The sequence below is a fragment of the Somniosus microcephalus genome, chromosome 13 (genome assembly GCF_052327205.1).
Source record: "Somniosus microcephalus isolate GS21.2 chromosome 13, FLI_Smic_1.0, whole genome shotgun sequence".
Taxonomy (NCBI): domain Eukaryota; kingdom Metazoa; phylum Chordata; class Chondrichthyes; order Squaliformes; family Somniosidae; genus Somniosus; species Somniosus microcephalus.
This window is the reverse complement of record NC_140999.1, coordinates 92,848,739-92,875,027: the sequence shown is the minus strand read 5'-3', so window position 1 is coordinate 92,875,027 and position 26,289 is coordinate 92,848,739. Positions and strand designations below refer to the sequence as shown.

The following is a 26,289-nucleotide window of genomic DNA, read 5'->3' as shown; positions in this document are numbered from 1 at the left end:
TATACTAGAAATGACTGGAGGAGATAATCAGTGTATAACAACACACTATACTAGAAATGACTGGAGGAGACAGTCAGTTTCTAATAGCACACTATACCAGAAATCACTGTTGGAGATAATCAGTGTATAATAACACACTGCACTAGAAATTGCTGGAGGAGATAGTCAGTGCATAACAACACACTATACTAGAAATGACTGTCGGTGATAGTCAGTGTCTCATAACACACTATACTAGAACTTGCTGGAGGAGGCAGTTCGTGTATGATAACACACTATACTAGAAATCACTGGAGGAGGTATTCAGTGTATAATAACACACTATCCTAGAATGACTGTAGGTGATAGTCAGTGTATTACACACTATACTAGAACTGGCTTGAGGTGATAGTCAGTGTATAATAACACACTATACTAGGAATCACTGGAGGTGATAATGTATAATAACACACTATACTAGAAATGACTGGAGGAAATATTCAGTGTATAATAACACACTATACTAGAAATCAGTAGAAGAGATAGTCAGTGTATAATAACACACTATACTAGATATGGCTGTAGGAGATCATCAGTGTATAATAACACTGTACTAGAAAACTCTGGAGGAGATAGTTAGTGTATAATAACACACTGTACTAGAAATGGCTGTACGAGATAGACAGCTGTCGAGGAAATTAACTATCAGACGGAGACTTCGAGGTTCGCTTTAGGAATTTATTACGTGATATCACGGAGAGTCTGCAGCAGTCCCTACTGCCCACCAGCACTCTAAATTACTAATGTACAGTGCTCATAGTTATACAGCAAGGTAAACAACTTCAGGTGATTAGCTTACATTACATTTCAACATAGGGTTTCATAGGTTCCATTGTTCTCAAGAAACAGAATAACATGTTCACATTTTATCACCAGATGTCCCAAGCCAAAAGGTCAGCTTGACTTCATTATGGCAGTCAGCAGTTCTTTTAGTTTTAACTAGTTTAGTGTCCTTTGTTCAATTAGTAAAGTGGTCAAGTATCCCAGCATGCCTTAATGTTTAATACGTTTTCTCCCACAATTCCCTCCTTGTTGATCTTTACTGATCAACACTGCTTTACGGCATTGTATTCAGTTCGTTTTCATAGGGAGGATAATATCCCTTTGGGAAAGGATGCATTTTTAGACAATCTTCTTCATCATAGTCATCCTGGTTTGCTCTTTTTCTTTCCTTTCTCTCTAGTACTTTCGTAGCTCTTTTTACAGATGCTACTGATTCTACTGTTTGCGCTAACAGATATCTCACTCTTATCCACATTATACAAATTAATATAAATAAAACTCCTGTCACTACACAAAATATAACCATCGGGTGAACAAACAATTCCAGCACTGCGGATGCTTTAGGTGACCATCCTTTAAACACATCCCACCAGTGGTGTACCGTCAAATCTGTTATTTGCATAGCTATTTGAATCAAACCTTGCTCATCATAATCCATCACTGCTTTTAAATGGTGCAGATCTCTTCCTCTTTTCGCTAAGGCTTCTGCTATCTTTTCATTGTTTTTCAAAAATTGTGTCAGATTAGCCAAATTAACTGTAGGGGGTGCATTTTCTATCCCCAATACAGTTCTTCTTTGCATTACCGTAGCCCATTTTCCCAACTGATATGTCTTGTTGGTATGTGGGTCAAACACAGTATAAACATCTTTTATGCAAGTGTTTAAAGGGGGCCTTTTCAAAATCCCATCTACATATATAGGCCAGGCACTGCTAATACACAGATAGTTCTGGCCTATCTCATGCAAGGTAGTATCATTACAAGGTTTCAAATTCCAAATGCAGGCACCTCTACTATGTTGTAATGAGCAAGGTTCATATATAGGGGTATGCAATGGGCATACTTTTCCAAACGGCCAATCTTGGCAATCCGAGGCATCGTGGGTCTTATTCCCCTGATCTATCCATTTACCATGAAATTCGGGATACCAAAAGTTTTCTCCAAACAGTTGGGGCAATACCAAGAACTGACACCAGGTTTTGGCTTTTGTCACATTTACCACTTTCATTGTAAAATTACATCCCTTGAGGTCACATTTAGTATATCTTCGATCAGGTTTTACTTCTAGATTATTTCCTTCAAATCTGAAAATTCTCATCCAACTAGGAGCATGTCCTGACATAGCGATTCGCTCTAGCTCAGCCCTCAGTGACTGCTTGGTAATTTCTTTAAACATACATTGAGTATGATTATTGACTTTCTCTTGTCCCTTTGCAACATTCTCTTGTTCCTTTTCTACCTTATTTACTTGCTTCCAACTCATTGTATCTGATATCCACTGTGTTAACATCGCTGCTGTCAGTCCATTGTCCCAAGCATTTCTTAATTTTATAGCATCTCCTGTCAGCCCTCCTACTTGCTGTATTTTATTCTGCAATGTTTCAATATCTATTGCATTAAGGGCTCCCATACCAGTTCCTACTCCTCCCAAGACCGTTGCTAAGTCCCTTCTCCTTCTCCCGATCCTAACTCTCTTATTCAATTTGGCTTGTATAGTAGTAATATTACATCCAGTATCTTTTTTTTTTCATATTGTACCTGTACTGTCAAATTTAGAGTATATGGGGAGATCAAGACCGGGGTACAGGTAGAATGCAATCTTTGCAAGTGGTCCATAGGACTTTCTATCTGTTTCGTTTTCTTTGCAAAGAATGTTTCCCCATACCAGTGAGGTCTTCCTTCTATAAGAGTTGCATTCACGCATCCGTACGCCTGACCGTCTTTCAAATATATCGGTTGTTCCATGTCTCCGGTTCTTGTGTCATTTTTATACCATTTCCATAATTTAGTATAATTGTTTAGTATGTCAGTGTCATTCTCTATCCTACAACTTATGTTCACTCCTTTTTCCCAATATATACTTAGAGTTATATTAGATCCTTGGCTAAATACTATTTTATCCATCCCAGATTTCATTTCGAACATCCCACAGGCTTCGCAATTAATCGTCCAATTAGCAATTACACAAATGGTGCCATTGTTACAAGTGTAAGTTCCCTGCGATTGGTTACTGTCTCTCGCCTTCCATCCTAACTGGCCTGCCCATTCTGTTTTTTCAGTAGGCAGGATGGTCCAGGCGGCTGTCCTTATTACACATAGGCCGATTATTATTATCTGGTTTAACATATTTCCTGATTTATCCTAGAAATCTTTAAATTATCCTAATTATTGTTATACAGCATTAAATATAAACATATATAGCAATCCGAAAGTAATCAGTCCTTCAATGGAGTGCCAAATTATGGTGGGCACAGATCTTTTCCCGTTTCTGAAGTGGTGTCTGGTGCAGTATGTTTATACTCCACCTCCGGTGTTTCCTCCGGATGATGCAACTTGCACCTTGTAGCGTGTACCCAATCAGGTTTTTCTTTCAATTTGAGAGCTGTTCGAGTTGTAAGCAGCACCAAATATGGTCCTTTCCACCTAGGAGAAAAAGATTCTTTATTTAGCGCTTTCACATAAACTTGATCTCCGGGTTTAAAGGGGTGCATGTTTCATTCTGTGGGGCGCGTCTGGGCCTGTCTCACTTTCTCATGTATTCTTCCTGCTGTTTCACACATGGCCTGAGCATATTTTAATGATTTTTCATCATTCCAAATTAATGCCACCTTCTCTGGAGTCATGGGTGGGCATGTGCCTGTTGTCATAGGCCGGCCCATCAAGATCTCATGTGGTGTCAGACCTGTGTTTCTATTTTTCTGATTTCTCAGGGCATACATTACTACTGGCACGGCATCCGACCATTGCAACCCATTTTGCTGGCATACTTTGGTTAGGGCGGCCTTGATTTCCCCATTCACTCTTTCCACTATTCCTGAGGATTGTGGCTGGTAAGGTATGTGCAATTTCCATTGAAATCCAAGGGCTTCAGTTAAGTTTTTTTATCAGTTTGCTGGTGAAATGAGTTCCTCTGTCACTGTTTATTCCCATAGGTATTCCAAATCTAGGTATTATTTCTTTTAGCAGAATGCTTACTACTGTTCTGGCATCATCCCTCCTAGTGGGGTATGCCTCTACCCATCTGGAGAACATATCTACTATTACCAGTATGTACTTAAATCCTTTTACTGCGGGCATATGTACAAAATCTATCTGTAGATTCTCAAAGGGCAGCTCTGGTTGGGGTAGGTGATCAAAATTTGCGGGCGATTTCCCTCTATCGTTCTGCTGACATACTAAACACGTTCTGGCAACTTATTCAATTGTTACCGTTATTCCTGGTGCATACCATTGTTGGGACAATGCATGTGCCATCCCTCCTTTGCCCATGTGAGCCTGTCCATGTGCCAGGCGAGACAGGGGCAAAAACAAGCTTCGTGGGCAAACCACTCGGCCATCAGGATGCATCCATATATCATGATCTTGATAGCAACCTGCCTTACTCCAAGTACGTTTTTCTTGGACTGTTGCCTGACTTTGGGCCTGTCGTAGTAGATCAGCATCAATGCTACTAGGAAGTTCTGGAGGAAAGTTACTAACGGTATTTTTGGCGGCTTGAAGCTGTGGGGCCTGCCTCAGTGCAACCTCTTTAGCCGCACTATCAGCAAACCTATTTCCACACGAGACTTCATCACCTGCCATGGTGTGGGCCTCACATTTTAGTACTGCAATTTTACTTGGCAACTGAATAGCCTTCAACAAATTTAACACCATTTGCGCATGCTTAATAGATTTTCCTGAGGATGTAATAAAACCTCTGTTTTTCCATAATTGTCCAAAATCATGCACTACCCCAAATGCATAACGGGAGTCAGTATAGATATTGACGCTTTGATCTTTAGCCAAAATACAGGCTCTGGTTAATGCATATAGTTCAGCTGCTTGTGCAGATGTGCCAGGTGGCAACGCATAAGCTTCCAATAATTCATGAGGAGTCACCACCGCATAACCTGCTAATAGTTGATCATCACTGGGTCGATGCGAAGAACCATCCGTGAAGAGGATCAAGTCAGGATTATCAATAGGATCACTTAGCAAATCTGGCCTGGGTATAGTGGTGGCTTCAACAGTTAACAAGCAGTCGTGTTCTGGTTCACCTGGTTATTCTGTTGGTATTGGCACAAAGGTCGCCGGGTTGACAGCTGGTGATCGCTGGTAGGTATAATTAGAGTGTGACAAGAGGATTATCTCATACCCAATCCTTCTTGCCGCCGTAAAGTGCTGAGTAGCTGCCGAATTTAATAATAGCAGCACTGCGTGGGGAACAATTACCACACAAGGGTGATCAAGCACAATAGGGATGGATTTTTCCACTATTGTGGCGGTTGCAGCAACGGCTCGTAAGCAGGCTGGCATGCCTCTCACTACGGCTGGTAAGGCTACAGAGTAATATGCTACAGGCCTTTTTCCTCCCCCATGTTCTTGTGCCAGTACTCCTGTTGCAAAGCCTTCTCTTTCATTGACGTATAACTGAAAAGGCTTATTATACTTAGGTAGTCCTAACGCGGGAGCACTGACCATAGCATTTTTAAGATCACTGAATGCCTTATCTCGTTCTGGCGTCCATTCGACTATGGGGGGCTCTGTCTGCAGCGTAGCTGATCGTAAGACCGCATCCATTTCTCTGTAGTCATATATCCATTGTCTACAATAACACACCATTCCCAGAAACGACAAAATGTCCTTCTTTGTTCGCGGGATCAGCACTTTATCCACTGCCCTTATTCTTTCCAGTCCCAATCTTCGCTGTCCATACTCCAACTGAAAACCCAAATACTGGACGGATGTTTGGCAAAACTGCAACTTCTCGGAGGACACCCTGTGTCCCCTGCTAGCCAGATGCTGGAGCAATTTTATAGTATCTTCTTGGCAGTCTGGCCCCGTTCGGGAGGCAACCAAAAGGTCATCTGCGTACTGGATTAAGGTGGACTGAGCCGATAACTGACATTCCTCCAAGTCATTTTTAACCGCTGCCGCATACACCGCAGGACTTTCAGTATACCCCTGGGGCAACCTGGTCCAGGTATATTGCTGATTTTTATAAGTAAAGGCAAACAGATATTGACTGTCCTTATGCAGTGGTATGGAGAAGAAAGCAGAACATAAATCGATAACCGAAAAGGTAGTTGCATCAGCTGGTATAGAGGAGAGGATGATGTTGGTATCTGGCACCAAGGGAGCAATGGGAATGACTATTTTATTGATCGCCCGGAGATCTTGCACAAAACGCCAGTCGTTTGGTCTTCCTACTTTCGGGATGGGCAAAATAGGAGTATTGCAGGGGCTCTGTGTTTTGACTAAAACCCCTTGCTGCAGTAAAGAATGTATTACCGCTGCTATTCCTTCCTCGGCCTCTGGGGCCAGGCGGTACTGCTTTAGACAGGGCAAAACAGCATTCTTCTGTAGCTGGACCCTATGTTCAGGTGCCGAATGTGTAAAATCTGTGTGTTATATTGCAAATTATTACACAGACTACAAGAGTAAACTTTAACAGGACTTTACTATTCGAAGGTCAGGGCGAATCTGCCCAATCACTCATTACACAGCACTTCTATACCGGTGTGGTCACCACCGGTATTACAGTATACCGCAGCCAAGATAAAGTAGTGCAACACCTAAAATAGTTCTCTTAAAGGTGGACGGTTACATACAATAGTTCTCTTAAAGGTAGAACGGTTACATACACTACAATCCTCCCTTTTTAGCTTACAACATACTTATTCCCCATTAAACATAACATCATAACATATATCCAACTTCATGTAAAAACAGTTCACAGATGTAGTCTCTGCGGAAAACAGTTCACAGATTCAGTCTCTGCGGAAAACAGTTCACAGATTCAGTCTCTGTGGAGGCGCCTCCTGTGCTTCTTGACTCGGTCTGGACAACGCCTCGGTGGTGTAGCAGTTCCCTGTGGTGTAGTCGGTTCACTTTGCTGGGGTGACTCATCCAATAGTCCTTCACTGGACTTAACAGCTTGAACTTCCGTCACTTCTGAACCAGCATTGCTGACTTCTAAAAGCTTGAGTACCTTGGGAAGTTTTTCTACTTCCAAACTGATTTGGTTCCGTTCGGAGGGACCACGTGCGTGATCTGGTAGGGGTGATAATGGTTCAGATGGGTCATCTTCTTCTGTTTCGTCTTTTCCTTTCCTGCTTCTTGGAGACTCTCTGTGCTCCGCTGCCAGCCACATGCACAGTTCCTCCTCCTCTTTCTCCTGTTGCCTTAGCAGCGCCACCATCTCCCGGTGTTTCTTAGACTTTTTGTGATTCTTCAGGGTTTTTGCACTTCGGAAGATTTCCCCACAAGCTGGGCAGAACAGGTCATCGTTACATTCGGTGTCGTTCAACAGGACATGGTAATAATCGGTGTCGTCCTGAGCTAGGCCAGCGAGAGGGTCTTTTATTTCCTCCCTGCCCAGCTGGACGTTAGTCAGCTTTTGTTCCAAATCCAGACATCTCTCCTGAAGAGACTTCTTCATGTATTCAGCTTCCTCCAGCTTTTTCTGGGCTTCCTGCAAGTCTTTTACTAATGACCTCATTCGTGATTTCAATACTTCAACTTCATCCGGAGATTGATTGATCGTATTATTCAATCCCTCTACTGGAGCAGCTGTTTCAGCATTCTGTTGTTCAACATTGACGTGAGTCAGCGTACTTTTGGCATCCAAGGGTTGCTCTGCTGCCATCTTCTCAGTCTGTGTTGCAACCTCAGCTATTTCAATAACTTTTGAGAGCTCCAAACCCCTCTCCTTTGAAGATTTAAGCTCATGTTCAAATTGTTCCCATTTCAGAGTCTTGTCCCTCAGCATATGAAGGAGTTGGCTGAACGTTAACTCTTCTGACATCATCCGTTTCCCAGTAGCTGCAGGGATGTTTATAACCTTGCCCTGGGGCTCCTTTGCTGTTTCTACTTCGCCATCATCCGCAGCCTCCACCATTCGAATTTCCACAAATGAATCGTCCGGTGATGCTGCACCCAACTTCAGTAGGAGCTCGGAATTCATGGCGACCAAATCAGCCTTTTCTGCCTGCAACCTGCTAACAAGCGCCTTCAGTTGCTGAACATCTTGCTCCACCAGATTAGAGCACGCACCTTCAGAAACCGAATCAGCTTTGATTCGTTTGGCCTCCTCGCGCAGACGGTTTGTGTGCTCCTGCTCCCTTTTCTCCATCAGCTGCTTCTGTTGTCTTTCCAGATTCTCCCACTCTGTGTCAAAGAACTTTTTCATTGCTTTCATCTCTTGCTCAAGCCGGCAACTCAATTGTTCTAATTGCTGTTGTAATTTGAAATGGAGTTGAGTTCGAGCCCGGTGTTCCTCAGAATTGTGCATGTCTGTAAACTGGACAGACTCAGAATTCTCTGTCAAACTATGTTGTTGTTGTTCAGTGGAATTCTGTTCTGAAACTTTGTTCTCCTCTGAAGCATAAGCATTTATGCCCTCCTTTGTTTTTCCAACCTTAGTCAGCAAGTCCATTTTAGACTTGTCTTTCGCACCTGGGCTGGTCTTATCGTCATCAGTTTCAGAGTCTGAGCTGATTGTCTTCACCGAGTTTTCACTCGTTATTGCTTTTAGGTAGTGCCATTCCATGTTTATTTCCCTGATCCACTCCCGTCCCAGAAGTGGTGGACCTCCCTCAGGTAGTACATATAAGTCCATTCCTTGGTGTTCTTTGCCCTTGTCTCTCACCTTGACTTTTATCTTTCCGATGGGGTATACTTTATGCCCCGTGTATGTCTGCAATACGATCTTGGTATCTCTCAAGGGTATATGTGAGAATAGCTGGTTGTAATCCCTTCGATTTGTGACTGATAGGGCTGATCCTGTGTCCAATTCCATTTTTACTTGGACTCCGGCTATTTTTAGCATGACCCAGATAGTTTGTAGGTCAGCTTCCTTACTCACATTGTGAATTCTCAGACTACCCAGTTCCTGGCCGTTTGGGTCTGAATCCGAATTCTGTTCATCCGAACTCTTCTCAGCCACCTTGTGTACCTTGCTGTACTTTTCCTGCGGTGACTTTTTTTTGTTGCTGGTCTTCTTTCCTGACCGGCATACTTTAGCTATGTGACCAAGCTTGCCACATTTTCTACATTCCTGGTTTTTAAACCAGCATTGGTTCTGGTCGTGTGTTGTCTTCCCACAACGATAACATTTCGTTGTACCCGAAGTCATTTGATCCACGCTGAGTACCGCTGCCTTCAGCTGCATTTCTGCAGTGCCTCTCGCTGCGGCTTCGTGCGATGCTGCAATAAGGACAGCCTTATCAAGTGTAAGATCGTTCTCTTCTAGCAGTCGCTTTTGTGTTCCTTCCTTCGACAACCCGCACACGAACTTGTCTCTCAATGCCTCTGTCAGATTTTCCCCAAACTGACAGTATTTCGCTAATCTACGCAGTTCAACCAAGTATTCCGCATTGCTTTCCTCTTTCCGTTGCGTTCTCGCATAAAATTTGAATCGTTCCGCCAACATCAGCGGTGTGGGGTTCAAATGATCCTTCAGGACAGCAACAATATTAGCGAAAGTCTGATCCGCCGGTTTAGCTGGTGATAGAAGATGCTTCAATAGCCCGTATGTCTTCGCCCCCATTGAGTTTAGTAAGGTTAGAGCTTTATCATCATCTGCTATTTTATTGGCCTCACAATATATCTCGATGCGTTCTACATACGTGGCCCAATCTTCCACCTCGGAATCGAAGTCGTTGATGTTACCATGCTTAGGCATCTTCACTATCTTTCTGAGAAACAACAACGAATTTGTTCGTTACTTTTTTTTTCCAAAAATGGCGGTTTCCCGCGCTTGTCTTCTTCCCCGCCCACTTTCAAAATGGCGGTTTCCCGCTCCTGTCTTCTTCCCCGCCTACTGGCGGCTTCCCGCGTTTCTTCCCCTGGCGGGAGGGGTAAGCTTTGCTCTCGGGCGACGACCGCTGGCTTTCGGGGTTCGCAGCCTGCGCGCCGGCTTCAGTGCGTTCCTTGTTCCCTTTTCTCGGCAGGGCAACCGGCACTGGGGACAACCCGTTGGCGGCGAACAGTTCCAGCCACTGGGCGGAATCTCGCTCGGTCTCCCTCGCTCGGTCCCGTTCCCCCTCGCTCGGGCTCTGTCTCTCCCGCTCGCTCGGGCTCTGTCTCTCCCTCAGCGGCTTCCAATCATGCCTCCCAGCCCTCTCGCAGTCCGGTCCTTTCCTCCCCCCGGCTGCGGGTGAGTTCTCCGCGGTTTTATTTATTTATTATTTTTTTATTTCTTCCCGCGCCTTACGATCCCGGTCGCAGCGCCTCGCGGCCTCGGTAGCTGCCCGGCCTTTTTCGCCGGTCGCGGTCGAGCTGTCTCACGACACTGTTGCGTCTCCCAGCCCGCTTGTAGCCCGGTCTCTCACACCGGCTGCGTTCCCGCTTGTAGCCCGGTCTCTCACACCGGCTGCGTTCCCGCTTGTACCGCGGCTTCCGTGCCCTACGCTGCCCCAGTCTCAGCGTCTCTGGCCCCGACTTCTGTCCGGCTCCTTTCCCCCGACCGTGGTCGAGTTCACCGCCCTTATCCTCCATTTCTTTTTATTTCCCCCCTACTCACAGTCAACGTGGCCGACTTGCTTCTCGTGGCTGATCGGCTCACTCACCACCGTGACAGAAGGGACGATCACTGCCTGTTGCTGATGGAAGGCTTCGTGTCTGAATTCTTCCTTCTTCCTTGCTCTGCAGACTCGAGTCTTCTCTCAGCAGAACGACGAGGGCGGATGCCTCTTCTCGACGCTCGTTAACTGCTTCGGATGTATCGCTGCCGCAGGGTAAGATCGAACTCGTCGCCACTGTAAAATCTGTGTGTTATATTGCAAATTATTACACAGACTACAAGAGTAAACTTTAACAGGACTTTACTATTCGAAGGTCAGGGCGAATCTGCCCAATCACTCATTACACAGCACTTATATACCGGTGTGGTCACCACCGGTATTACAGTATACCGCAGCCAAGATAAAGTAGTGCAACACCTAAAATAGTTCTCTTAAAGGTGGACGGTTACATACAATAGTTCTCTTAAAGGTAGAACGGTTACATACACTACAGAATGCACCTTTCCCACATGATTCTTGTGCTTTGCCCATAATTCAGAAGGTACTTTAGTCAATGCCCATGGTAACAATTGCAGATTTTCCTTAGGGGGCTGCTGTCTTTCAAAAATAGTATCCCATTCTTTTCTTAACCAGCGAATTTTTCCCTCTGTTTCATTAAAGAATTCTATCTCCACCTTTCCAGCTTGAATTGGCAACGTGATGGAATAGACTGGCTTGTGGTGTTGTATTCTTTTTATCATCTCCCCCACTTCCTTCGCCTTAGCCGGGGCTCTGACTGCTATAGTCAGGTGGGGTTCGGATGTGTGATGCATCCTAAATCTTTCTTTTTGTTCGTGTGCAAGGTGAACCAACATTCCCAGGCCTTTATCTCCAAAGAATAAATAAGGTGAAATCTGCAGCAATTCTGGCTGGTTTAGGTATGAGCAAACCAATTCTTGATAATTGGGTGTTTCTTTATGCGTGTACCATGCCGTACAATGGGTCCGTTTCTTTTCTCTACTGGTTTCAATTAGATATTGTAAATACTGCCCCTGAGGATCTTCTAATTCCTGCAAGGCTTGGTATACATTTTTTACCAATTGGCCATAAGGATTGCTATTCAGCTGCCAGCAATACAAAATGGGGGCTCCTTCTACTTGCTTTTCCTCTATCATTAAATTCATTAGCTGATGAGTTTGTATTTGAGGCAGTTCCATGAACATGCCGTCTCGAGTGCAGTATATAACTGCTCCCAATTTACATAAAGCCTGTCTTCCCAACATAGGGAGAGGGGCGGTCTGAAAAATTATGAGGGTGTCTGTGACGGATTGCCCGTGCACTTGAATTTCGGTCAGTTTGGAGAGGGGTTCTAACATAGGGATACCGGCTACTCCCATGCTTACAACGTTAAATTGACTGGCGGGTATACCCACGGAGGGGGGTACAGAGGACATTGTTGCACCGGTATCGACCAGAAGGTCCAAATGGCTATTTCCTATCCATATTTACCAGAGCAGTAACTACGTCCGCCCAGGGCTGAGTCTGCCAATTTAGATTAATCATTTTAAAGGCTTGAGCTTGAAAGGGTAACATGCAGTTTAGCAGTGTTTGTACTGCCAAAGGTCCATTGTCTGCTAACGGAACTCCTGCATGTTCCTCCCACTTGCTTTTAAATCGAGCTACAAAATCAGGAATTGTCTCCTCCTTTCTTTGCAGACATCGAGTAACTTCTCCTATGTCACTATGCTTCTTGGCTCCTCTCATTATAGCCTCTTCACGTCTATGTTCTAACCAGTGAGCAAAAGACTCATTTCCTTGGTCCAGTTGTACATCATCTTGTCGCCAATCTCCATTTTCTCCCGGGGGAACAGCAAATCCGTCCCTTAGGGTCGACCATGAGGACCCATACGCACATTTTAGCAGCATTAGCACATCCCCAGGAAGAGGGCTGTAAATGGTACACATTTGTTCGAGCCAATTATGAAAGGCAGTGGGCTTCTTTAAGGGGTCTGGTGCCTCGGCTATCATAGCTCTGGCTTCCGTTGGGGACCATGGTTTTAACACTGCCACCTCTCCTATCATGACTCGAGGAAGTTGATGGTTAGTAGTGTCAGGTTCGAGCGCGCCTCTGTCTCTAGGGGCTGTTTCTTTTGTTTGTGACCTAGTTGTAGGTCCGTTATGTGAGGGTAGGTCCTGTACATTACTACCAGGCAGTGCAGCAGCTCCTGCTCCGAGTGCCTCTGCTGGAGGAGGAGGTTCAATTACGGGTTCATCTGCGGGTGGGTGTGGATTGTATGGAGGCGGCGCTGGAAATCGTGCCGGTTGCTGTCTGAGAGCAGCCGCTATCATTAGTAAATTATTTAACTCTTCCCCCATCTCAACCGGATCTCCCGCTGGGGTTCGGGGATACATTCCCACAACAGGAGCCTTAGGCAGCACCTCTTCCTTTTCTGACTAGCCTCTGCCTCTTCCTGTTTCCCCTTCTTCTTTGGGGGTTGGTGTCTTTTTGCTACTTCCATCCACCTAGCAAAGCAGCATAACATATAGGGGGTGTCCCACTCAGGATCCCCTCCTTCATTTCTAGTAATTTCTTTCCATTCTTTTATTAAAGGTATTTTAAAACTTCCCCCATAAGGCCAATCTCCACCCGACCATCCATACAGATCACTACTAAAAGTTACCGCATACTGATCGTCTCCTGTTTCTTTTATTACAGTATCGGCTGGCGATCCCGGTGGAACGATGGGATCTCCTACCTTTTTTCGATGTTGCATGAGCTTTTTTATTCTGTCATTCGTTCTTTTACATATCTTGATTTTACCATTTGCAGCCTCCTGTTCTACCTTGCCTCGGGCTCCTTTCTTGGCAGGCTCGGACGAATCCGCTCGACTGCCGTTATTTCCCATCTTCTCCTTACTCCTGTAACTTAGTTTTAAACTTACTGGTTATACAACCGCGGGTTATTTTATATACACAAAATACAATGAGCGCTCACCGGTTTTTCCGTCCGCGAGTCTCGAAGTCAACCCTTTATTTTCTTTGTAGCTACTTAATTCGGTGCCATAGTCTTTTCTCTCTTCTCAGCAGTCTTGCCTCAGCCTGATGGGCTTCTTGGCTCAGCATGAGTCACCGGCCGGATAACTAGGCAACCGCGCGCCATCCCCCTTTCAGCTGGGACGCGCTAGGTGCTCTCCCCCTTTCAGCTGGGAGGCACCGGGCACTTTCCTTTTATTTTTAGGAGAGTCCCTTTTTAAATTTCCTTTGTCTAATTGTAGCCTAAGTGGGCCAAGTGATAAAGAAGGTCGACGCAATACCCAACTTAGACATTCTTAGTTCTTTTAGATCCCGTTGTTAGGGATCCTGTCGACTACGCCAAATTCTGTCGAGGAAATTAACTATCAGACGGAGACTTCGAGGTTCGCTTTAGGAATTTATTACGTGATATCACGGAGAGTCTGCAGCAGTCCCTACTGCCCACCAGCACTCTAAATTACTAATGTACAGCGCTCATAGTTATACAGCAAGGTAAACAACTTCAGGTGATTAGCTTACATTACATTTCAACATAAGGTTTCATAGGTTCCATTGTTCTCAAGAAACAGATTAACATGTTCACATTTTATCACCAGATGTCCTAAGCCAAAAGGTCAGCTTGACTTCATTATGGCAGTCAGCAGTTCTTTTAGTTTAAACTAGTTTAGTGTCCTTTGTTCAATTAGTAAAGTGGTCAAGTATCCCAGCATGCCTTAATGTTTAATACGTTTTCTCCCACAACAGCGTATAATAAAACACTACTAGAAATGGCTGTAGGAGACAGTCAGTGTATAATAACACTATACTAGAAATGGCTGGAGGTCATAGTCAGTGTATAATAACACATTATATTAGAAATCACTGGAGGAGATATTCAGTGTTTCTTAACACACTATATTAGAACTGGCTGGAGGAGGTATCAGTGTATAATAACACACTGTACTAGAAATCACTGGAGGAGATATTCAATGTTTAATAACACACTATACTAGAAATGACTGGAGGAGATAGTCCGTTTATAATAGCACACTAAACTAGAATTGGCTGGAGGAGGTATTCAGTGTACAATAACACACGATACTAGAAATGACTGGAGGAGATAGTCAGTGTACAATAACACACTCTACTAGAAATGGCTGGAGGTGATAGCCAGTGTATAATAACACACTTTACTAGAGATGACTGGAGGAGATAGTCAGTCTATAATAACACACAATACTAGAATTGGCTGGAGGAGATATTCAGTGTATAATAACACACTATACTAGAAATACTGGAGGAGATATTCACTGTATATTAACACACTGTACTAGAAATCACTGGAGGAGCTAGTCAGTGTATAACAACACACTATAATAGAAATGGCTGTAGAAGATATTCAGTGTATAATAACACACTATTGTAGAATTGGCTGGAGGATATCTTCAGTGTATAATAACACACTACACTTGAATTGGCTGGAGGAGATATTCAGTGTATAACAACACACTACACTAGAAATCACTGGAGGAGGTATTCAGTATATAACAACACACTACACTACACTAGAAATCACTGGAGGAGATAATCAGTGCATAATAACACACTATACTAGAAATCACTGGAGGAGATAGTCAGTGTATATTAACACACTATACTTGAAATGGCTAGAGGTCATAGACAGTGTATCATAAGACACTATACTAGAAATCACTGGAGGAGATATTCAGTGTATAATAACAGACTATGCTAGAAATGGCTGGAGGTGATAGTCAGTGTATAATAACACACTAAACTAGAATTGGCTGGAGGAGGTATTCAGTGTATAATAACACACTATACTAGAAATCACTGGAGCAGGTATTCAGTGTACAATAACACACGATACTAGAAATGACTGGAGGAGATAGTCAGTGTATAATAACACACTATACTAGAAATGGCTGGAGGTGATAGCCAGTGTATAATAACACACTATACTAGAAATGGCTGGAGGAGATAGTCAGTGCATAATAACACTCTATACTAGAAATCACTGGAGGAGATAGTCAGTGTATAACAACACACTATAATAGAAATGGCTGTAGAAGATATTCAGTGTATAATAACACACTATACATGAAATCACTGGAAAAGATATTCAGTGTATAATAACACACCATAGTAGAATTGGCTGGAGGAGATATTCAGTGTATAATAACACACTACACTTGAATTGGATGGAGGAGATATTCAATGTATAATAACACACTATACTAGAAATTGCTCAGGGTGATAGTGTATAATAACAGCCTATACTAGAATTGGCTGGAGGAGATATTCAGTGTATAATAACACACTATACGAGAAATGACTGGAGGAGATAGTTAGTGTATAATAACACAGAATATTGGAATTGGCTGGCGGAGGTATTCGGTGTATAATATCACACTATACTAGAATTGGCTGGAGGAGATATTCAGTGTATATTAACACACTATACTTGAAGTGGTTAGAGGTCATAGACAGTGTATCATAAGACACTATACTAGAAATCACTGGAGGAGATAGTCCGTTTATAATAACACACTAAACTAGAATTAGCTGCAGGAGGTATTCAGTGTATAATAACACACTATACTAGAAATGACTGGAGGGGATAGTCAGTGTATAATAACACAGAATATTGGAATTGGATGGCGGAGATATTCGGTGTATAATAACACACTATACTTGAAATCACTGGAGTAGATATTCAGTGTATAATAACACACTCTACTAGAATTGGCTGGAGGAGCTATTCAGTGTATAATAACACACTTTACTAGAAATGACTGTAGTTGATACTCAGTGTATAATAACGCTCTCTACTAGAAATGGGGGAGGAGATAGCCAATGTATATAATAATAGATTATACTAGAAATTGCTGGAGGTGATAGTCAGTGTATAAATAACACTCTATACTAGAAATCACTGGGGGAGATAATCAGTGTATAATAACACACTGTACTAGAAATGGCTGTAGGAGACAGTCAGTGTATAATAACAATATACTAGAAATGGCTGTAGGTGCTAGTCAGTGTATAATAACACAATATACTAGTAATGGTTGGAGGAGATCATCAGTGTATAATAACACACTATACTAGAAATCACTGGAGGAGATAGTCAGTGTATAATAACACTGTACTGGAATGGCTGGAGGTGATAGTCAGTGTATAATAACAAACTATACTAGAACGGGCTGTAGGAGATATTCAGTGTATAATAACACACTATACTAGAACGGGCTGTAGGCGATATTCAGTGTATAATAACACACTATACTAGAAATGACTGGAGGAGACAGTCAGTGTATAATAACAAACTATACTAGAAATGACTGGAGGAGACAGTCAGTGTATAATAACAAACTATACTAGAAATGACTGGAGGAGACAGTCAGTGTATAATAACAAACTATACTAGAAATGACTGGAGGAGATATTCAGTGTATAATAACAAACTATACTAGAAATTACTGGAGGAGATATTCAGTGTATAATAACAAACTATACTAGAAATTACTGGAGGAGATATTCAGTGTATAATAACAAACTATACTAGAAATTACTGGAGGAGATATTCAGTGTATAATAACACACTATACTAGAAATGGCTGTAGGGTATTGGGTATATTATAACACACTACACTAGAAATGATTGTAGGTGATATTAGTCGATGAACACAGCACCTTTCTATCCCATTTCTCCTGTGTGCTAAGCCACGTACAATGCATATGTTAGAACAGTGTGCAGAGGAATAGAATATGAACACATTAATAATTTGCTCACTAAATCACACTGGTTTCTAGCCCAGTATGTGTCACTGGGTACAATGCTCTGTATATTATATAAATGATGTTATGATGCTCCTGTCATTATAAAACATCGCATCATCCCACTCCCTGAGCGAACCCTCCCAAACCCGCGACTTCTACCACCTCGAAAAAGGACAACGAGCGCATGGGAACACCCCCACCTCCAAGTTCCTCTCCAAGTCACGCAACATCCTGACTTGAAAATATATCGCCGATCCTTCATCATCACTGTGTCAAATCCTGGCAGCCTCCCCAACAGCACTGTGGGAGTTCCTGCACCACACGGACTGCAGCGGTTCAAGAAGGCGGCTCACTGCCACCTTCTCAAGGGCAACTAGGGATAGGCAGTGAATGCTGGTCTTGCTGGTGACGTCCACATACCATGAATGAATTTAAAAAAAAACACCTTGGGAGGCCATGTGTCATTTGGATTTCTTATTGCAGGAGTCAAGGCTGAATGCAAAGGTGGCTCTGAAAGGGAAGAATCTCGCAATCAAACTGGACCTCAAAAGGTAGGATGATTGGCCCCTGTATTATGTGAGCAAGCAATTCTTGCCCCTTGCAGTATATAGGTGAGACATTATAGGATCTGAGGCTATGTAACCGCATTTTCACTGGGTCCCACTCTGTGGGGTCGATTTTGACCTTGGGAGTCCAGCCGGCAGAGTGCGCTGGTCGATTGCCCATTCCTGGGGCGAAGAGGATCCTGCAATTTGATCTAAACCTGGCTGGTGAGCTACAGGGGGCCAAACAGGTGACTCAGTGCAACTCGCTGGATTGAAGCCTCAGGATCGGGCCGGAGCTGCCGCCAACAAGATAGGTAACGGGGAGGGGGTCACTACTTGGATTATTTTTGTCAGCCCTGAAATGCACTCTTGCTCCTCTGGGGCCCACAAAAATAATTCGACACTGACCTTTGGCAGGACTCTTCGGTTCCATGGCCGCGTGGAACTGGTCAGAGTGACTATGGCGCAGTGTCTACTGTGGTGTATGTAACCTGTTCCACCTTAAGAGAACTACCTTAAGAGATGTACTACTTTCTCTTGGCTGCTGTATACTGTAATACCGGTGGTGACCACACCGGTATATAAGTGTTGTGTAGGGATTTGCTGGGCAGTTCAGCCCTGACCTCCGAATAGTAAAGACCTGTTAAAGTTATTCTTGTGGTCTGTGTCCAGTGATTTATAATGAGCATAACTGGGACACACAGACTTAACATCTACCAGCTCCAACCTAAAGTGGTGATCCATGTTAAAAGGGGCCTATCGCCTGGAACAGACGTTGCTTTGTATCCCAGTCGGGATGCCCCTTTCAAAATGGAGCTGGCCCAATCGCTGGTGTTAACAGGGCGGGAAGACCACCCACTCCATTCTGACGCTGTTACTGTCCCGTTAACACAAGGCAATGGCAGTGAACTTTGACCACTATTTGAGTGAGGGATGTGGAGTAAAGCTCCCTTACATGAGGCCCACGGCCAGCCAGGGAGGCGGCTAGAAGTTGTTTCCTTGGAAATCGACGATCAGCCTCTGGAGTCAAGACAGGCGCAGGCAACTCGCCCAAAGCATTCAAATGAGGCCCAAGACTCAATATAGGGTGAGGCTTGGGCCTCCCAGTTTGGGCGATTGCTGTCTGTGCCCCATTGGTAATATACCCAAAAGTGGGCCATGACCAATTTCCACTGCGATCTGTTTAATGGGATTGTGAGACCCTTAACATCTAAAATGTTGGGTTTGTATTTTGAGGCGCTTCAAGTATTAAGAATATGAGGGGAATTTTCAAGTCTGATTCAGGCAAATCGTTCACAGTGATGATGGGTTCAATTAACAAGGAAGGTAGGATTAATAAGAGAAACTGAGCAGCGGTAAAAGGACAATTGAATTGAGGGCAGCAATTCGGCAGCATTCATAGGGTGCCGTATACAATTAAGAACATAAGAAATAGGAGCAGGAGTTGGCCATTTGGCCCCTCGAGCCTACTTCACCATTCAATAAGATCATGGCTGAAACTCGACCTCAACTCCACTTTCCTGCACTATCCCCATATCCCTTGATTCGCTTAAAATCCAAAAATCTATCGATCTCTGTCTAGAATATACTCAATGACTGAGCCTTCACAGCCCTCTGGGGTAGAGAATTCCAAAGATTCACCACCCTCTGTGTGAAGAAATTTTTCCTCATCTCAGTCCTAAATAGCCGACCCCTTATTCTGAGACTGTGACCCCTGGTTCTAGACTCCCCAGCCAGGGGAAACATCCTCCCTGCATCTACCCTGTCAAGCCCTGTAAGAATTTTGCATGTTTCAATGAGATCATCTCTCATTCTTCTAAACTCTAGAGAATATAGGCCTAATCTACTCAATCTCTCCTCATAGGACAATCCCCCATCCCAGAAACCAGTCTGGTGAACCTTTGTTGCACTCCCTCTATGGCAAGTATATCATTCCTTAGGTAAGGAGACCAAAACTGTACACAATACTCCAGGTGTGGTCTCACCACGGCCTTATACAATTGCAGTAAGACGTCTTTACGCTTAAACTCAAATCCTCTTGTAATAAAGACCAACATACCATTTGTTTTCCGAATTGCTTGCTGTACCTGCATGTTAACTTTCAGTGATTCGTGTACAAGGACACCAAGGTCCCTCTGAACAACAACATTTCCCAATCTCTCACCATTTAAAAACTACTCTGCTTTTCTATTTTTCCTACCAAAGTAGATAACTTCACATTTCTCCACATTATATTCCATTTGCCATGTTCTTGCCCACTCACTTTGATTGTCTATATCCCCTTGAAGCCTCTTTGCATCCTCCTCAAAACTTACATTCCCACCTAACTTTGTATCATCAGCAAACTTGGATATATTACATTTGATATACAATTGTGGGAGCACTCACAGGGTGCAGTATAGAATTGTCGGAGCACTCACAGGGTGCAGTATAGAATTGTGGGAGCACTCACAGGGTGCAGTATAGAATTGTGGGAGCACTCACAGGGTGCAGTATAGAATTGTGGGAGCACTCACGGTGCAGTATAGAATTGTGGGAGCACTCACAGGGTGCAGTATAGAATTGTAGGAGCACTCACAGGGTGCAGTGTAGAATGGTGGGAGCACTCACAGGGTGCAGTATAGAATTGTAGGAGCACTCACAGGGTGTAGTATAGAATTGTAGGAGCACTCACAGGGTGCAGTATAGAATTGTAGGAGCACTCACAGGGTGCAGTATAGAATTGTAGGAGCACTCACAGGGTGCAGTATAGAATTGTAGGAGCACTCACAGGGTGCAGTGTAGAATGGTGGGAGCACTCACAGGGTGCAGTATAGAATTGTGGGAGCACTCACAGGGTGCAGTATAGAATTGTGGGAGCACTCACAGGGTGCAGTATAGAATTGTGGGAGCACTCACAGGGTGCAGTATAGAATTGTGGGAGCACTCACAGGGTGTAGTATAGAATTGTGGGAGCACTCACAGGGTGCAGTATAGATTTGTAGGAGCACTCAGGGTGCAGTATAGAATTGTAGGAGCACTCACAGGGTGTAGTATAGAATTGTGGGAGCACTAACGGTGCAGTATAGAATTGTAGGAGCACTCACAGGGTGCAGTATAGAATTGTAGGAGCACTCAGGGTGCAGTATAGAATTGTAGGAGCACTCACGGTGCAGTATAGAATTGTGGGAGCACTCACAGGGTGCAGTGTAGAATGGTGGGAGCACTCACAGGGTGCAGTATAGAATTGTAGGAGCACTCAGGGTGCAGTGTAGAATTGTGGGAGCACTCACAGGGTGTAGTATAGAATTGTGGGAGCACTCAAGGTGCAGTATAGAATTGTAGGAGCACTCACAGGGTGTAGTATAGAATTGTGGGAGCACTCAAGGTGCAGTATAGAATTGTAGGAGCACTCACAGGGTGCAGTATAGAATTGTGGGAGCACTCAAGGTGCAGTATAGAATTGTAGGAGCACTCACAGGGTGTAGTATAGAAATGTGGGAGCATTCACAGGGTGTAGTATAGAATTGTGGGAGCACTCACAGGGTGCAGTGTAGAATTGTGGGAGCACTCACAGGGTGCAGTATAGAATTGTGGGAGCACTCACAGGGTGCAGTGTAGAATTGTGGGAGCACTCACAGGGTGCAGTATAGAATTGTGGGAGCACTCACAGGGTGCAGTATAGAATTGTGGGAGCACTCACAGGGTGCAGTATAGAATTGTGGGAGCACTCACAGGGTGCAGTATAGAATTGTGGGAGCTCTCACAGGGTGCAGTATAGAATTGTAGGAGCACTCACAGGGTGCAGTATAGAATTGTAGGAGCACTCACAGGGTGCAGTTTAGAATTGTGGGAGCACTCACAGGGTGCAGTATAGAATTGTAGGAGCACTCACAGGGTGCAGTATAGAATTGTGGGAGCACTCACAGGGTGCAGTATAGAATGGTGGGAGCACTCACAGGGTGCAGTATAGAATTGTAGGAGCACTCACAGGGTGCAGTGTAGAATGGTGGGAGCACTCAGGGTGCAGTATAGAATTGTAGGAGCACTCACAGGGTGCAGTGTAGAATGGTGGGAGCACTCACGGTGCAGTATAGAATTGTGGGAGCACTCACAGGGTGCAGTGTAGAATGGTGGGAGCACTCACAGGGTGCAGTATAGAATTGTAGGAGCACTCACAGGGTGCAGTATAGAATTGTGGGAGCACTCACAGGGTGCAGTATAGAATTGTAGGAGCACTCACAGGGTGCAGTATAGAATTGTGGGAGCACTCACAGGGTGCAGTGTAGAATTGTGGGAGCACTCACAGGGTGCAGTATAGAATGGTGGGAGCACTCACAGGGTGCAGTATAGAATTGTAGGAGCACTCACAGGGTGTAGTATAGAATTGTGGGAGCACTCACAGGGTGCAGTATAGAATTGTAGGAGCACTCACAGGGTGCAGTATAGAATTGTGGGAGCACTCACAGGGTGCAGTATAGAATTGTGGGAGCACTCACAGGGTGCAGTGTAGAATTGTGGGAGCACTCACAGGGTGCAGTATAGAATTGTGGGAGCACTCACAGGGTGCAGTATAGAATGGTGGGAGCACTCACAGGGTGCAGTATAGAATTGTGGGAGCACTCACAGGGTGCAGTGTAGAATTGTGGGAGCACTCACAGGGTGCAGTATAGAATTGTGGGAGCACTCACAGGGTGCAGTATAGAATGGTGGGAGCACTCACAGGGTGCAGTATAGAATTGTGGGAGCACTCACAGGGTGCAGTATAGAATTGTGGGAGCACTCACAGGGTGCAGTATAGAATGGTGGGAGCACTCACAGGGTGCAGTATAGAATTGTGGGAGCACTCACAGGGTGCAGTATAGAATTGTGGGAGCACTCACAGGGTGCAGTATAGAATGGTGGGAGCACTCACAGGGTGCAGTATAGAATTGTGGGAGCACTCACAGGGTGCAGTATAGAATTGTGGGAGCACTCACAGGATGCAGTATAGAATTGTGGGAGCACTCACAGGGTGCAGTATAGAATTGTGGGAGCACTCACAGGGTGCAGTATAGAATTGTGAGAGCTCTCACAGGGTGCAGTATAGAATTGTGGGAGCACTCACAGGGTGCAGTATAGAATTGTGGGAGCACTCACAGGGTGCAGTATAGAATTGTGGGAGCACTCACAGGGTTCAGTATAGAATTGTGGGAGCTCTCACAGGGTGCAGTATAGAATTGTGGGAGCACTCACAGGGTGTAGTATAGAATTGTGGGAGCACTCACAGGGTGCAGTTTAGAATTGTTGGAGCACTCACAGGGTGCAGTATAGAATTGTGGGAGCACTCACAGGGTGTAGTATAGAATTGTGGGAGCACTCACAGGGTGCAGTTTAGAATTGTTGGAGCACTCACAGGGTGCAGTATAGAATTGTGGGAGCACTCACAGGGTGTAGTATAGAATTGTGGGAGCACTCACAGGGTGCAGTATAGAATTGCGGGAGCACTCACAGGGTGCAGTTTAGAATTGTTGGAGCACTCACAGGGTGCAGTATAGAATTGTGGGAGCACTCACGGTGTAGTATAGAATTGTGGGAGCTCTCACAGGGTGTAGTATAGAATTGTGGGAGCACTCAGGGTGCAGTATAGAATTGTGGGAGCACTCACAGGGTGCAGTATAGAATTGTGGGAGCTCTCTCAAGGTGCAGTATAGAATTGTGGGAGCACTCACAGGGTGCAGTATAGAATTGTGGGAGCACTCACAGGGTGTAGTATAGAATTGTAGGAGCACTCACAGGGTGTAGTATAGAATTGTGGGAGCACTCACAGGGTGTAGTATAGAATTGTGGGAGCACTCACAGGGTGTAGTATAGAATTGTGGGAGCACTCAGGGTGCAGTATAGAATTGTAGGAGCACTCACAGGGTGCAGTATAGAATGGTGGGAGCACTCACAGGGTGCAGTATAGAATTGTAGGAGCACTCACAGGGTGCAGTGTAGAATGGTGGGAGCACTCACAGGGTGCAGTATAGAATTGTAGGAGCACTCACAGGGTGCAGTATAGAATTGTGGGAGCACTCACAGGGTGCAGTGTAGAATGGTGGGAGCACTCACAGGGTGCAGTATAGAATTGTAGGAGCACTCACAGGGTGTAGTATAGAATTGTGGGAGCACTCACAGGGTGCAGTATAGAATTGTAGGAGCACTCACAGGGTGCAGTATAGAATTGTGGGAGCACTCACAGGGTGCAGTGTAGAATTGTGGGAGCACTCACAGGGTGCAGTATAGAATTGTGGGAGCACTCACAGGGTGCAGTATAGAATGGTGGGAGCACTCACAGGGTGCAGTATAGAATTGTGGGAGCACTCACAGGGTGCAGTATAGAATTGTGGGAGCACTCACAGGGTGCAGTATAGAATTGTGGGAGCACTCAGGGTGCAGTATAGAATTGTGGGAGCACTCACAGGGTGCAGTATAGAATTGTGGGAGCTCTCACAGGGTGCAGTATAGAATTGTGGGAGCACTCACAGGGTGCAGTATAGAATTGTGGGAGCACTCACAGGGTTCAGTATAGAATTGTGGGAGCTCTCACAGGGTGCAGTATAGAATTGTGGGAGCACTCACAGGGTGCAGTTTAGAATTGTTGGAGCACTCACAGGGTGCAGTATAGAATTGTGGGAGCACTCACAGGGTGTAGTATAGAATTGTGGGAGCTCTCACAGGGTGTAGTATAGAATTGTGGGAGCACTCAGGGTGCAGTATAGAATTGTGGGAGCACTCACAGGGTGCAGTATAGAATTGTGGGAGCTCTCTCAAGGTGCAGTATAGAATTGTGGGAGCACTCACAGGGTGCAGTATAGAATTGTGGGAGCACTCAGGGTGCAGTATAGAATTGTGGGAGCACTCACAGGGTGCAGTATAGAATTGTGGGAGCTCTCTCAAGGTGCAGTATAGAATTGTGGGAGCACTCACAGGGTGCAGTATAGAATTGTGGGAGCACTCACAGGGTGTAGTATAGAATTGTAGGAGCACTCACAGGGTGTAGTATAGAATTGTGGGAGCACTCACAGGGTGTAGTATAGAATTGTGGGAGCACTCACAGGGTGTAGTATAGAATTGTGGGAGCACTCAGGGTGCAGTATAGAATTGTAGGAGCACTCACAGGGTGCAGTATAGAATGGTGGGAGCACTCACAGGGTGTAGTATAGAATTGTGGGAGCACTCATAGGGTGTAGTATAGAATTGTGGGAGCACTCACAGGGTGTAGTATAGAATTGTGGGAGCACTCACAGGGTGTAGTATAGAATTGTGGGGTCAATAACCAGGGAAGGTCATTGTAGCAGGCAGTACTTGTGGGGTCAAGTACAGGTACTGCTGGAGAGAGAAGGGATTGAGTGATATGGGGAGGAGGTGGGTTTGTGAGTTGGGATGGGATTATTGGGCCAAATGACCTTTCCCTGTTGCCAGAAGTTACTTTTGCATGTTTTCCATTTCTCTCAATAAGCATCCGGTGGGCTCTGAGTGAGAATGTCAGTCACTGCTAGATTTGGGCTGTCTGTCCATCCCCTCTAGGACCTAGACTGAGACTCTGTGAGCCTAAACTCATTTCACTTAGAACCCTTATGTGACCCTTTCCTTCTTATGGCATTAGGAGATGTTTAAATATCTGGATGAGCGTGTTTATTATGTGAGAACATGGAAATTACAGTTCATCGTCTGGGGGTAGAAATTCGTCTCGGGTGTTGATGCTAAACGGGCGGTATCGGATCGGCCGCCCGTTGAAGGGATAATTACAAGTCCTAGCCCTTTTGGGCTATCCCAGATCATGTGTATTCCCCAGACGTTCACCCTCAACTTAAGTTAGAGATAGCTGAATTCCGTAAGATGCTTAAATGGGTCTAAAGGTTCAGGCTATCTCTCCCTAAAGGAAAGGAACAACTGAAGATATTACCGTCCTCCAGATAGTACTTTTAATAAGTTGAACTAGACTGTAACCTTCCGGACATTATGAGGGTCCGGAATACCCCCCAGAATTCTGCAACTCCTTACAAAAGAGTGTACAGAAATGTGGGTTTGCGAGTTTATGCAGAATTACTCTTTGAGACAATTCTAAAAATTTATCGTTTTATTTAAGAGCCGACATTCATTTAACGTCTGCTGAATCAGTCGCAACATTAACAATTCAAAATACAGATAGCTTACTTTTCTTATTTCTCAGAGATCCTTATTTTCAAATCTTTACTTCGTTACGTTTCTATATTTCTCAGAGATCCTTATTTTCAAATCTTAACTTCATTACATTTCTTATTTCTTATTTCTAAATCCAGAACATCCACCAAAATCAATCACTTTGACTTCCCGAGACTCATAGTTAAAGACTTACAGAGATGCCTCTGAAGAGTTGGGAAACGCTTTGCCCATTCAGCGAGTTCTGCCTTTCTGTTGAA

At 44.5% G+C, this 26,289-nt stretch overlaps 2 protein-coding genes across 2 annotated transcripts in view; one reads left to right on the top strand and one right to left on the bottom strand.

Annotated features, from left to right (window-relative positions):
* Window positions 1–26,289, top strand: part of pltp (phospholipid transfer protein) — a gene marked incomplete at its 5' end in the record, with an annotated part of 190,427 nt that overhangs the window by 52,367 nt on the left and 111,771 nt on the right. The window contains one exon of the mRNA XM_086004275.1: window positions 17,823–17,890. Within this exon, the coding sequence (XP_085860401.1) occupies window positions 17,823–17,890 (68 nt within the window). The remainder of the gene's footprint in view (window positions 1–17,822; window positions 17,891–26,289) is intronic.
* On the bottom strand, window positions 721–2,582 carry LOC147108488 (uncharacterized). The gene has a single exon (XM_086005139.1). It carries the CDS (start codon window positions 2,450–2,452, stop codon window positions 1,097–1,099), a length of 1,356 nt encoding a protein of 451 aa, XP_085861265.1. The 5' UTR covers window positions 2,453–2,582; the 3' UTR covers window positions 721–1,096.